The following is a 14,982-nucleotide window of genomic DNA, read 5'->3' as shown; positions in this document are numbered from 1 at the left end:
CTGGAATGATGTGCCTGGACATGGTGGCTCCACTGAAATATCAGCAGGTTATTCTCACATAGTTCTTCACCCAATTGAAGGAGAGGCTAAAACTGCTTTGGGAGAATAAAGAATGCCAAGATGTGGTTGTGTATCTACAAGGAGACTGTAGGTCCCTCTATGTGCAGGTGGCAAACATATAATGAGTCTACATGATTCTGGGCCTTGTGCACACATCAATAATGCTATTTGCCATTCATTAAATATCTTCAATTCACTAGATGCTGTTTCCAGTCTTTGCAACCATCAACATGGCCATTACAACTTTTCCTGGTATTCAGGCATGCCCAACCTTTTGACATTGGGACACATCAGTGTCATCTACAAAGTTCATGTTATACAATCAAGTTACAAAATGGAAACTGTAAAACACCTCATAATGTTTTAAGTATGTTTGTGATTTGTGATGGGCTTCACTCACAGATGTCCTTGGCTGCACTGACAGTATTCTTATTAAGTATGGTTCACTATGCTAAATCCTCTATTACAAGAACCATCTTAATGGAGAAGGATGTACAAATGTTTTTCTACCTTAAAGGTGAAAACATGGGATGCAAACAAGTTAAGTAAATTGCTTTGAATCACATATACAGTAAGTTACAGAGTCAAGATCCTATGAGGATCTTAAAATTTAAATGTCATACTCTGGGAAGACTCACCCATCCCAAGTACACCATTTAAAATTGTATTTATCAGGTTTGGATTGTATAGAACTCACCTAGCATGCATAAGGCCTTGCATTTGATCCTCAGCACCATAAAAGATGTATTAACAAGAGCTTATGTTCCTATAAATTTAGCTGACATGTTATTGGAATGAAGGCGTGTTTAACATGAAATCAGCATGAGAGATTCTAACTTTTCACTTGGAGTGGAGGGAGGGGAAGTTACAATCAGAATGTGTAGCAAGAGAGAAGAATAAATAAAAGATAATAAAACTAGTAAGGTACAAAGCCAACAGGTAACTCTAATTCCCCTGTAAGAATAGCAAGGATATTTTAAAGTCATTAAACAGTGAGGAGATTTTGTCATTTGGTTACAAACTGTCAAAAGGAACTTACTTAATCAAATATCAAAACAACATGAGTCATATTGATGACTTAAAATAAACTAGTAATAAAAATAGCCCTACAACTGAACATTTCTGAATATTTTATTTGGTCCTTCTAATGTAAACACAGGAAGAAGAAAATACAAATATCTATGTTTATTTAGAAAAAGAGAAACAGTTGTATTTAAAAGAGAAGCAGAGTCCATTCTTTTTAGTTAAATTGCTCATTGATTTTTTTTTTCCAGGAGACGTAAGGTTTTCCTGCTTTCTCTTTTCTACTATGTTAGTACCTCCTTGGTAGTAGCAAAATTATTAGGTCATTTATTAGTTCCTCTATCAGATGCTAATATACATGAGAATAAAGCGCTGGTGAAGGGTCTGATTATCTCCAATAGGAAGTGCTTTACACACATTAGGTTATCAATAAACTGAGCAGTTAGAAAGGGCTTTAGCTATATATCATTGTTCTTGCACATATTACTCAGAAACTAAGGCATATCTGACATGCACTTACATGGCTTGGTGAATGACACGAGATTTCTCCAGAAGGTATTCAGAAATCTGTGCCCCTACTACAGCTCCAGAAGAGGTAAATTTCATTTCTAAGTATTTTCCAAATCTGCTGGAATTGTCATTTATAATAGTGCAGGCATTGCCAAAGGCTTCAACCAAATTATTCATTTGTAAAATCTTCTCTTGTAGGGTTCTGTTATTAGCCTGGGTAATAGAGATAGTAGAGATGTCAAGATATAAAAAGCAGTATAAAATTAATTAGTCTCTAATAAGGTGCCTCTTTTCGATAAGTACTTTACATAAAGACAAAAACATAGAAGAGCATAGTTTTGGTACACTGCCAGATGTTACAATGGGACCCATAACCTCCTCCCATCCATGCATTCACTCACTTTCTTAGGAACAGGGGAAGAGACGTTTTCTGTTCTCTTACATTCAGTTCTATGAATGACATGACCTGATAACACATGCTATAGGCAGTTTGCACAATGTGCACCCTCTCACTTTAAACATAGATATTGGCCTGGGACTATATCTAATCCTTTCCAAACCCAAATCCACGTTCTTTGTGTCTACAGATGCTTCTAAGCATGAAAGTAAGAGAATAAAGCTATCTTGTGAATTCAGAAGTGGAGAGAACAAGTCATAAACAGTTAGAGTATCTCATCATAGTGGATGGTAAGAACGGAATCCCTAGCTAGGTCACAGCCTGTCTGGTTGCCCATGTACTCATCTCATACCATCTCTTAGAAAAGCACATTCACATCCTGTCCCCTTAGAGCAGTGGTTCTCAACTTTCCTATTCTGCAACCCTTTAATATAGTTCTCCATGCTGTGGTGACTCCCCAATCATAAAATGACTTTGTTGTTACTTCATAACTGTAATTTTGCTACTGTTACAAATCATAATATGATACACAGGATATCTGAAATGAAGCTCCCAATGGGGTTGTGACCCACAGGTTGAGAATCACTGCCTTAGAGAGTCAGGGGTACAAGTCACTCTCATCTTGGTGGAAATCAGCTAAAGGAGAGTACCTTCTGTGTTAAGCCTAGAACCTTGCTGAGACCAGCTGAGTTAAGGGTGAGGATGTTTTCAAGTTGAGGGAGAATAGTAGTACTCAGAACACAGGTGGTACTGGATCTGAGTTGGTGAAAGGGGCTATCACAGTGAGGCTGGGAAGCTGTACAGAGATTTTTCAAGTATGAAGAAGCAGTAAGGGGCAAGAGAAGAGAACTTGGACACTGGGACAAAATTGGCTCTGTCAAACATTTTTTTTTTTGAGCTGCCTCTACCTGTGACAAGGCAAGAGAGTATCGTCATCTACCCATATTAAATAGCCTTGACCTGCTAAGTGAGGACCAGAGGACTGCAAAGGAAAATTCCATCCACCAGGCATCTTATTTTGCATCTATTAAATCTTTACCAAGGACAAAAGTAAAAAAAAAAAAACAAAAACGAGACTAGATAAGGGCAGAATTGGCTCTGAGTGCACACACACACACACACACACACAATCAAATCCCATGTTAAGATCTAGGACAAGGTAAAGATTATATTAACAAATTTGTTCATGTCTACAGAGAAGCATCCACACACATCTACTCCAGTACTGAAAACCTTTATCGCCTCAGATATCAGGAGAGATTAGCAGACCTTTTGCAGACAGTGCCTGTGTCAAATAATTTCTATGCTTATATCTTAGTAGGCTGAGTCACACTGTCCCCCTTTCCACTTTATATTTCATTTCAATGTCCTCTAAACCTTTAAAATGTTATTTATTACAGCAGGAAGATAATGGCATGGTGACAGGAAGGGACTGACATGAGACCCTGGTGACAGCACCACCCCAAGGGGCTATGGGAATGGAGGGCAGAGGTCAGAAGAAAGCATCACTTATTTTCTATACCAACACATGTGGCAGGATATGATGGAGGAAGTTCACTGAATTTTAACAGAAACATGGAATTCTTTCTTTGCATAATTTTGAAAATAAATTGGGCTCAGGTGATCAGCTGCTTTTGGCTGTGTGGCTTCAGTCTATTGTAATATATAGGTTGTTAGCTGTGGTAGTTTGAATGTAATTGGCCCCCATAATCTCATAGGGAGTAGCACTCTTATGAGGTGTGGCTTTGTTGGGTGGGTAGGGTCTTGTTAGAAGAAATGTGTCACTTTAGGGGTGGAATTTGAGGTTTCCTATGCTCAAGATACAACCCAGTGTCTAAGGTGACTTCCTGTTGCCTGCAGGATGTATGACTCTCAGCTACTGCTCCTGCACCTGTCTGCCTATACACTATCATGCTCCCTGTCACGATGATAACAGACTCAACCTCTGAACTGTAAGCAAGACACCCTGACTAAATTTTTTTATAAGCATTTCCATGATCACAGTGTCTTTTTACAGCAATAGAAACCATAACTATAACATTAGCTATGAATCAGACAAGTTTTTTGCTCTTTTATATTATTGGTGATAGAATCCAGGGCTTAACAATTGGCAGGTGAGTATGTTACCCCTGAGGGGCAATCACAACCCTACAATGTATCTAATTTTTGAGCTTATTAATAAAGTCACCATAAATAATTGTATGTACATGGATTTTTATTTTCTTGATAGGTATCAGTAAGATAACTGGGTTGCATGTCAAATGTAGTTTCTTTGTTTCAGAAGCATGAAAGCTATTTTCAAAAGTGATCACGATGTCTTCCTACTGCTGATATCAGTCACCACTTTGCATTTATACTAATAACAGGTAAGAGTCCCAGCTGCTCCAGGTCCTTGGTAACACTTCATCTTCTCAGATTCTTAAAAACAGTTTTTAGCCAGTTTAATAGGCGTTTTAAGGTATCTAAAGTCTTAATTTGCATTTTCCAAGTGAGGAATGATACTGAACAATTTTTCATTAGTTGCCATCTATATAACACTTTTGGAGATGGCCATTTTTCATATTTCTTGTCATTTGATTTCTTAATATTGAGTTTAAGACATTTTCATATTTCTATATATTTATTAGTTATGTAATTCGCTAACATTTTCTCTTGGATGAGGCTTATATCAATGTTCACTTTGATTTTTAACAATAGTATCAGAGAATAGGAATTGAATTTTGGTAAAATCAAAGTCTTCCTTTTATGAATTGTGCATGGTGTTGTATCTATGACTTCTTTCATTAATTTAAGATCACAATTAAACTTCCCTATTTTGCTTATAGCTTGTGGTTTTCCATTTATATTTAGTATCTATTTTGAATTAACTTTCTATAACATGTGAATTCCAGACTTAGGTTAACATGTCTGCAGGAGCACATGCAATTCTTCAACACTATTTGTTGAAAATTAATTATCTATTAATTGACTAACTATCTCTGACAAAAATAAGTACATGTAGACTCAATCTGTCCCATGAGTCTTTCTGTCGTCATTCCTTAAAGTCACACTTTGTTGCTGCAACCTTGTAGTAAGTCAGAAAGAACCAAGGAGACAGTGCTCCAACCTTGTAGTAAGTCAGAAAGAACCAAGGAGACAGTGCTCCAACCTTGTAGTAAGTCAGAAAGAATCAAGGACACAGTGCTCCAACCTGTTCTTTTTAAAAATTGTTTGGTTGTTATAGTTCCTTTGCTTTGTCATACCAACTTTTTTAACTCAGCATGCTAGTTTTCATTAAAAACTACTTCTAAAGAAGTGGAAGGATGGCAAGGGGGAACAGCAAGATACAGTTATCTGATAGGAAAAATGGAAAAAGGGGCCCTTTTTAGAGAGAGAAAGTTGTAAATATGGGAGAAGGAAGGAGGTGAATGAAATAACAACCAGGAAGCCTGAAAAGCTGCAAGAAACCATACTATTAACTATTTACCTTTAAAAATCCATAATGTGCATCATTATACATATATAGTTTTAATGAACTCTTCTTTTCTGGGTTGATGATGCTCCCTTCAAGAGCTAAAGATCACCCAACATAAACTCAACACCAGACATGAAAAGTTCTTTTTTGAGTTTTCAGCCAGGGCTGTTCAAGAGACTCCCAAACATTACAGCCTATTGTTGTTGTCCTTGGTTTCCCCCTGAGAAGTGGAAGGTAAGTCTCTATTGCTAAGGACATCATGCACTTGAGAAGCAGGGTCCAGAGGTGTTTGAACTGGAACTGACCTGAATGCCTCTTCCCTGTGGACTAGCTCTCATGGTACCAGAAGGCACAATGCAAGCCTCCAAAGGAAGGAAATAACCAACAGTCCTACCCAGCCATGATGCCTATAAACCACATTAATGATCAGCATGGCATAATAACCTTAAGGGTACAGTAGTAGCATACAAACCAACAGCTTTCTTGTCAGACAAGACCCACTCAACAAAAGAGAAACCATGCCTGGTATTGGAAACCTAGCTCACTTCTCAATGCTAATGAAGACATCATCATTGGAGAAGAATCTGCAACCACTAAGCTCCTAAGCCAGCATAATCCCTAACAATAATATAAAAACTTTTGTTCTTACACTCACAGATAAGTGTGGTACTCACGCTTCTATTCTATTTGCAGCAGATAGAGACCATTACAGAAAACCACAACCAATTACAATGCTGAGTTGTGGAGCCTAGTCCCAGTGGACATATCTACAAACACTCCCACACCTGAAGCTTAGGGAACATTAGAGAAGAGGGGGCAGGAAGCTGATAAGAGCCAGAGGATTGGGGAGTTTTCTGTGACATTGTGTCTCCTAGTAACATCAGAAGCTATACCCATGAAGTCTCACCAGCATGACTGCCTGAATGTGAGGTGAACAAGGATGACACCAATGGACATGCCAAAGTGAATGGGGAGAAGCCAGATGATGATGATGATGATGATGATGATGATGATGATGATGATAACATTAATTTGCTGTGCAAAACACACCACTTCACTTCTATGAATTTTATTGTAATCTCATTGAATCTGAAGATGGTTTCGTGGAGAGTTAGCCTTTCAGAAATTATTAGTTATGTCCACAAGCATGGTGCACCTGTTATTTATTTTTACATTTTAATCCCCTGCAGATTTTGTATTATCTAAACCTACACAGTTCCTATCTTTTTAGTGCTTTATACGAGATATGATTGAGCTTTAATCTGTAACTGAACATTGTTACTGAAGTGTTCACTTAGTGCACTGAGGCTACAGAGAGGAAATGGCACATAAAGGCTTGAATGCCTAAGAGTTAGGAAAATTGGAGGACTGCCAGAACAGGGCTCATGCATTTTAAATAAATATACATTTATTTATTTTATGCATACAGGAGTTTTGCCTGCATGGAAGGCTATGTACCATGTATGTGCAGTGACTTCTGAGGCTAGGTGAGGGCATTGGATTCCCTGAGTCTGGAGTTACAGAAGGTTGTGATCTACCATATGGGTGCCGGGAATTGAACCTGGGTCCTCTGGAAGAGCAGTCAATGCTCTTAACCACAAAGCTCTCCCAACCTTGATGTATTTTAAAACTCATAACAATTGTGTTTCATAATTTTCATGGATTATCAAGTATGGGAGTTAATGAATAATAAGATAACCAGTTATTGGAAATACACAAATACTTCTGTTACAACAGGAAAAAAATTCTACCTTTCCAAGCACAGTGAGGTGTTGAACCAGAAGATGAGCACTCTCTGTCTTCCCAGCACCACTTTCTCCAGAAATAACTATGCACTGCACAGGAAAGAAAGGACTCCATGAGAGGACTGCATCCTCAGGAAACTCAGTGGCCCTCAACAAAGTAAGGGATGTGGGAAGCCTGCCTTACCTGGTCTGAGTTATATGTGACCATAGACTGGTATCCCAAATCAGCCATCGCAAAAATGTGAGGTGGGTTGGCAGTTCTCTTTGCTCCAATATACGACTTAGAAAGCTGAAGTTAAAGTGAATAAACCTTATAGAGCTTTTTTGTCTTGTGTCTGTTTTTATTTAATGTGCAGATTATTTACATATAAAGTTCTAGTTTTGGAAGCAAAAGTTTAAAAAAAAATCTGTCCAAGTAAAACATTATCCACACATGCTTTTCACATGTATATGTATGTGTATACATATCTGCATCTATCTATATCTATATATGAGCCAGCCCATACATACATGGGATATAACATGGCATGATAGGATGGTGGCATTTAAATGATTCTACATGTTATTTACAAAGTAGAGCTTAGGGCTTCAAAATGGGATTATTCATTTACATGAAAAACTTTACAAAGAATAGGATCAGAAGTCATTTTTCTTTTTACTGCTTCTTGGATTTGGCAATGTTTGACATCTGACACCTTTTCCCCATACCCTGACTTACTCTACATAATCTCACTTGATTTTTATGAAATTGTACAATTAATTGATAGCAGAATTTTATTAACTCCAATCTTATTTTTTAATAGCCTGGGCCATTGCTGATAAACATATCATTATCCTGTACATTTCAGATTGGCATTTAAATGAGCTATTAGGCATAATATTAAATAATGTCCTAGAGTACACAGATAGCTAAAGGACAATAGGTCTAATTAAAAATGAAAAACAGTCTTGTTTAATTCCATATTTAAAGCTTTAGTGGCTGAGTAATTGATAATTAAACACTTTTACTCATAAAGCATACATTGTATGATAGTAATGAACTAATTAACATCTTAAAAGGAATTCAAAATCTCACAATGGCAAATTTTACAGCTATATGTATTTTACATACAAATAGTATAGCTATATTTTGACTCTCCAATGCTCAATTCACAAACAAACATTAAGTATACTCAATTTTAGACATCATTTGGGGATAGGATATTTCTAGCAAAACTGCATGTAGTTCACAATCTCATATATTTTTGGGGAAAAAATGACCGTAAACAGTACCTAGATTGATTTCATATATTTTTCCTACATCTATGTCTATGTTTGAGTGATAAATATGTAACAGTTTTCTCCAAGTGCTGGGTAGTATTTTCACTGGTATCCACTTAAATTAAGAATCTGACTACTAGAGTTATTGGTACAAAGGGAATGCAAGCCACACACATACCTTTGTGGAATAAAGACCCAGACTCTGAAAAGGGTTAAGCGCAATGAGTATGTCTCCCACATAGATGTAGATCTGATCTCTGGAATAACACTTCTCAAGGTGTTCAGATACTGTGTTCTGCAGCAAAACAAAACAATTTCCCTCAGGTCAGTTTCAGTCAGGTATGGCAGCACAGGCTTTGAGCCCTAGCACGTAGGATAGGGAGACAAGCGGACCCAAGTGGCCAAAGATAAGTAAGAAGAGTCTGGGACAAGGAGAAGAGAAGAAAATAAAATAATCCGTGTTTAACTACACTTTAAAGACTAAACAGGAACTAATAAAAATATCTGGAATCTTGACTAAGGATTAGGAGATACTAATAGCAAACAAAATGCCGTCATGCTTGTAAACCTTGCTTGTAAATCATGCTTGTAAACTTAAAAGGTAATTTCTTTGGTTTTGAGAGATAAAGAGATACATCTTGTATTTTTTGACATATGGTCTTCCAATGAAGCCCTGAGTGGCCTCACTATGCAGAAAGTCTGGCTTGGAACTCACAGAGGTCTTACTGCCTCTGCCTTGGGAATGCTGGAATTAAGGGTGTACACTGCCATATCCACTTGAAATGCCAGTCTCAAGTGCACTTTACAAAGTGTATACTGTTGCTAGTTATAGCTTGTATATTATATCTACACACAATATGTTAAATTATATATTATATAGCCTTCAAGGAAATAAGTCAGTGTAGTAGATAAGACAAAGTAGAATCCAGAAAGGAAAGAGGAGAGTGTGCACGATTTTATTCCAATTTGAGGTGATGTAATGGTGCTGTGTCTTCTGCTTAGGGCATGCGAAGTAAAAAATTCAGAAAGTAACCTTTCCAGTTGATCACATGACTATATGAATTCAGAAAGTAATCTTTCCAGTTGATCACATGACTTTGTGAATTGATTTCAACAGTGCTGCAACCATCATGGGCAGCCCACAACACAAAATAGAAGTAAAAGATCTGAAGTCAAAAAAGGACAAAAATATAAAACCTAGACAACAGATGTAATATATTAACAAACTGGTCAATAACATGATTGGTAAAATGTTCACAATTCACAAGCCTAGGTATTCACAGTACTGCATGATTTGATAGGAAAGGATTCAGAAAAGCAAGAGCAATTTGTGCCTTACAAATGCTATTTGATTTCAAGATCTGTAATGATCCTGAGGGGTTACTTTGAGAAAGTTGTTTATTTATCCTGAATTGACTGAATGACTGTATTAATCACCTTTCCACAAATACTTGATACATATCAACTCATGAAGAGAAATGGGGTGTTATGGAGGCTTGGGATGGTACTCAATCCCTTGTTTTTGGTCCTGGATGGAGCAATACATCATGGTGGAAACATGTGTCACTTATATCATGCAGAGAGAAGGAGTTTGGGGCTAAGGGCTAAGACTTTTCACCAGGCTCCATCTCTTAAAGTTTCCACTGTTTCCCAATAGAGGCACAGGGTGGTGACCAGACATTTAACACTGGACCTCAAAGGGACATTCCAAATGCAAACTACAAGAGATTGCTTCTGTTCAGAATGTCTCTGGGTTTGCTGAATTTCTGAGTAAAATGCTCAGGCTTTAATCAAAAGGATTAAAATCTAAAGCATTGTTGACTCAATGGAGCCATTTTTTCTTGAATGACAATATTTGTCTGGAATATAGAGGGATGGGGAGACAGGCTGAGCCGGTGGTTTACTGGCTTGGACCTTCACAAGGAATGTTTGAAATGCTTCCAAGGCAACAAGAACGAGGAGTTTCAAGCACAATGAAATGTCCTCAGTGTGAGCATAAGCTTTGTGATGTGTGAGGAGAATCATGAATAATAGCCTTGCTCTGGTGTCTCAGGGCTTTTGTGTCCTTCCATTGGGAGCAGGCAGAGGAAGGAGAGAATAGAGGTGACTTTCTTCTGAAGAAATCATACCTTTGAGACTCCCAGAAATGACTGAGAAGAAACATTTGTGACCCAACAACTCATGTTTGGGAGACCTCACTTCTTTGTCATTTGAACATTTCAAAAATGGTAACAGGCCAGAAAGGTGGAAATGTGATATTTTAAAGATAGAAGAGATAAGAAGAGACAAAGTATGAACCAATCTGACCAAGGTAATTCTATTTTGCTTTAGCTCACTCCATTTTGTGCCCTTTACCCAACTTCTCCCCAGTGCAGCTAACCACATCCTGAACAGAACATTCTAGTCAAGAAATACCTTCAGGTTCAGAGAGTCTATTGCTTTAATCAACTGAACTTTTGAAGGCTTTGTTAACAGCAGCTTTTGACACTTCCGTCACCTGGCTACCTCTGGTATGCCGTCGTTTGGTCTGGGGCTTAATAAACCCTACCCTGCCTCTCTCCAGGTCAAGAGTCTTCAGCATGACTCTGCTCTTGGCTGCCAGTAATCAAAGGCCTCTTAATCTGATCCTCCTTAAATGCCATTTCCTGTGGGTAGGACATGAGCCAGACATGGTGGCTCATGCCTATAATCTCAGCACATGGCGGGGGATGGTGGTGGGGGGTGGGTGCAGGAAGATTGATGCAAGTTTGAGGGCAGCTCGAAGTACGTAATGAGTTCCAAGGCAGCTACATAGGAAGAGCCTGCCTCAAAAAAATACAGAAAGAGTCACATACACAGGAAGAAATACACACACACACACACACACACACACGCACGCACGCACGCACGCACGCACGCACACACGCACGCGCACACACACGGACATATGCACGCACACATACCCACCCCCCCCCACATGGTTTGGTAGGGAGAGAACATGTATGATATTACAAATGGTATTTAAAGAACCTTTTGTATACATCAGTTCTTTAAATAAAAATCTAGAAGGAATGGAGAGATGGCTCTGAAATTTAGAGCACTTGTTATTATAGTAGACCCAGGTTCAAGTCCCAGTACCCACATGGCAACTCAGAACCACCTATAACTCCGGTTCCAGAGGAACTGATGCCTTCTTCTTTCTTCCACTGTTCATGTCTGTGCACCAGGCATGCACACAGTGCATAGACATACAGTACACAAACACTCACACATATAAAATACAATAAATAATTCTAAATTTTGTAAAAAAAAAATTAGAATGTTTAAATTTAATTTAACTCAATTCTTACCTCATCCAAAACATCTAAGGTTGCTAAGTCATCTACATCCTTCAGACTGGAAATGAGAGATCTATTTAAGTTTCCTTTCTTGGTATGAATACGTTCATGTCTGTGAAGAAAATATATTTCTGATTTAGGAACTTGTTGCTAATCAGTGAGGAAGTAAATTTTACATACACATGGGACTGAAAAGCTCTTCTGTGCTGTTTATTGACTGAATGGAAGTTTACTAAAAAATACATATTCGATCTTTAGTCTTCTATTCTGCGTTAGGAAAAGACAACATATTAAACTTACAGTGCCACACAAATGATCAAAGGGTCATCATTTCATGAACCCTTCTTGAGACATTTGAAATGGGAAAGAAAGGATGTAAACTTATTAAAAATATGAGGTATTATTGACATTCCTATATGTGGTTGAAACTATTATAGGCTGATGAGTTTGGAACACCTGAATTCACATGATGTCTGATTTCTTTCTGACATATTGTTAGGCCACTGGTATGTTAGAAGTCATTTTCAAATTTTAATATAAATTACAAAATTTTGAAATATTAAATGAGTACATAGAAAACTCATTTCAGTTTTGGCCACAAGGTTTTCACTTCTAACGAAGAAGCTCTCTGAAACTGTCACCTGCCAGCAAAGGAATAATTAATTTCCTCCAATGGAGTGTCATTGGGTATATTAACGACACTTAATAATAAGTCATATGCCAAGCAGTAGATAGCCATTACAAGACAAACTCAATGGTACTTTTGTAGATCCAGAGGGTTCTATGCAAGCTGCTAAGAAGGAAAGCAATCAGTAGTCCTGTTGAGGTGTAATGCCCATAATCCTCAACAACGGCCAGCAGGTCAAGTTGTACCTGAGGATGCAAGAGGGGCACTTATATTTCTGTGGTAACCAACCTAATTGGATATAAAGCCTGTTCATCAGGAAAGAAATTATGCAGGATACTTCCTGACCCCTCTAGCAGGATTTGTGCATAGTTTTCCCTCATATTTGCTGAATCCAGAAAGTATCAACTTATAATTCCCCTATTATCTGAAAAGATTAATTTGTTTTGCTATATTCTTTTAAAAATGGAAAAAGAAGTCAAATTATCCATTTAGCTGAGGACAGACTGTAAACTTTTCATCCATTATTATGAGTCCATTTAGCATAAAAACTGTTGTTGGAGAATGACAAGGAACAGCTGGTGAAGAGCAGAGAGATCGATATTTAGCTGGCTGAGGCCCCAGCCTGCCTTTCTGTTAAGTCATTTTCTGTGATACTTTTGGTACCGGTTGTCAAAAAACTTAGGCAAAATGTGGTTACTATGATGCTTAATAATCCCAGGTGGTGCCTAATTGTCTATAGAAAAACTGAAAATTTCCTTGGCATGCAACTCATAGCCTTCACAACATTATAGCACTTTTAGTATCTCTGCCCATCTCTGGGCAGAGAATTCTCCAACAGGCCAGATACTTTAAAAACTCTGTACTACACCCTCTCTGTTTTCTCTGCTTAGAACTGTTTCCCGTCAATGTGTGGGAAAATTCCACTTATCCTTACAGGTAGACCTAGATACACCCATCCTATGGAATCATTAGAAAACTGGACAGAATACCCAAGTGAAGCTCTCACATTTAGTTAAGTGGATATATGCTCATAATTTCTACCTAGTTTCCTGCACATTCCCATCTGTGGATTCAAAGATGTGGAAGATTACTGGAGGCTTTCATCATTACCTTTAACATGATAATATGCTTGTTGAAATAAACTAAATGTTCTGATGTTTAAGTAGACAAACCATCCTCTACATGATAAGGTATAATACTGAGTATTTTAAAAATGAAGACCTAGTTTTTCACGAGACTAACCAAATGGAATTTTCTTGCATTATTGAGTATCTCCTCAACCATGATGATTTATAGTTCTGGCCAACTTCATGTCTCTAGCATCAAGTCATTTTAAAAATTTGTATACACTGATCTGTCAGATTTGGGTACATTCCAAGTGATATATTGCAGAACTATATGAAATTTATGCTACTTCAAATCTACATAAAAAGTGATCTACAGATTTTTAGCATCACTTTCATTTGAACCTCTCTGTATCTATGTTGTTTGAACACAAATCTAAGTATGTATGTAGTTTAACCCAATCCATATTTATTGATACCTCATTATGTTGAAGGCATTGAACTAGGTGATGTTCCACTCAATCAAGTTTGATTGTATGAACTATATAAACACAAATATTTAAAAGCCACACAAGGTATATAGAAAGTGTCAAAACAGAAACAATATAATTGTTACAGAAATGACAAGGAGAGGATGATTGAATCCATTCTGGAGAACTGAGTAGGGTACTAAGATTTCATATCTAGATTTAAGTTGGAGTAGGATTCCAGCAACCTGTGCAGGAGTGTGTGTAGGTATGTGGGTGAATGGTGGCTGATAGTTCTGAAAGAACAGCATGTGTAGAGCATGTACTCCAGTAGTGATCTGTTACACACAGAAGGTGGAAGGCTAGAGTGTTTGATTGGAAGCCCAGGAAATGAGGTCAGAGGAGGGCATGACTTTGATAAATACAGGTGTCTCAAGAGTAGTTAAATCCAAAATATTCAGAAACAAATCATGGTTCTCCTTAAAAGTCTGAAACTCATCCTACCTCATTGACCATCCATCTAACTGTACACACCAGGAATCTCTATCTCTCACCCATATCAATTACATCACCAAATGACATCACTTTAACCCCTTAACATTTCTCAAATCTCTATCTTCTCTGTATCCACTGTGAGGATGGTACTGTTGACTGAGTGTGATGATGGTGAAGACAGGAAAAAGTCAGATGTCATGAAAACTAAAGAGAAAAGCATTTCAAAGAGAGGAAACAATAGAGTTAAAGGATCCAGAAAAACAAAATAGTGAAGTGCAGTCATAGGATAACTAGATCATCTTACTTTCAAGAGATTAATACAATATAAGTGAAGAAGAGTTCTGCACATTAAAATTTCCATTGGAGAAGATGACAGTAAAGTGTAATTGGAATACATCTTAGAAGAAACAACTTAGGATATACAAGACTTCACAAACCAAAAATAATATAGGTCCAGCAGAGAGGAGAATCCTGATGATGTGCTGCAGGAAGCCCCAGGGAAGAACCAAGAAACCTGGGAGCTTAATCACAGATGGGAAAATTGGGACTGTGGAGATATATT

The 14,982-nt window shown here is 37.7% G+C and overlaps 1 protein-coding gene across 1 annotated transcript in view; it reads right to left on the bottom strand.

Annotated features, from left to right (window-relative positions):
- Positions 1–14,982, bottom strand: part of Myo3a (myosin IIIA) — a 177,226-nt gene that overhangs the window by 95,736 nt on the left and 66,508 nt on the right. Inside the window, exons 9-13 of the mRNA XM_036188496.1 lie at positions 11,779–11,878; positions 8,628–8,744; positions 7,374–7,478; positions 7,196–7,279; positions 1,604–1,806 (exon numbers count right to left, since the gene is read on the bottom strand). Of these exons, the coding sequence (XP_036044389.1) occupies positions 1,604–1,806; positions 7,196–7,279; positions 7,374–7,478; positions 8,628–8,744; positions 11,779–11,878 (609 nt within the window). The remainder of the gene's footprint in view (positions 1–1,603; positions 1,807–7,195; positions 7,280–7,373; positions 7,479–8,627; positions 8,745–11,778; positions 11,879–14,982) is intronic.

This window comes from Onychomys torridus, chromosome 5 (genome assembly GCF_903995425.1).
Source record: "Onychomys torridus chromosome 5, mOncTor1.1, whole genome shotgun sequence".
Taxonomy (NCBI): Eukaryota; Metazoa; Chordata; class Mammalia; order Rodentia; family Cricetidae; genus Onychomys; species Onychomys torridus.
This window is presented reverse-complemented; position numbering and strand designations above follow the sequence as displayed.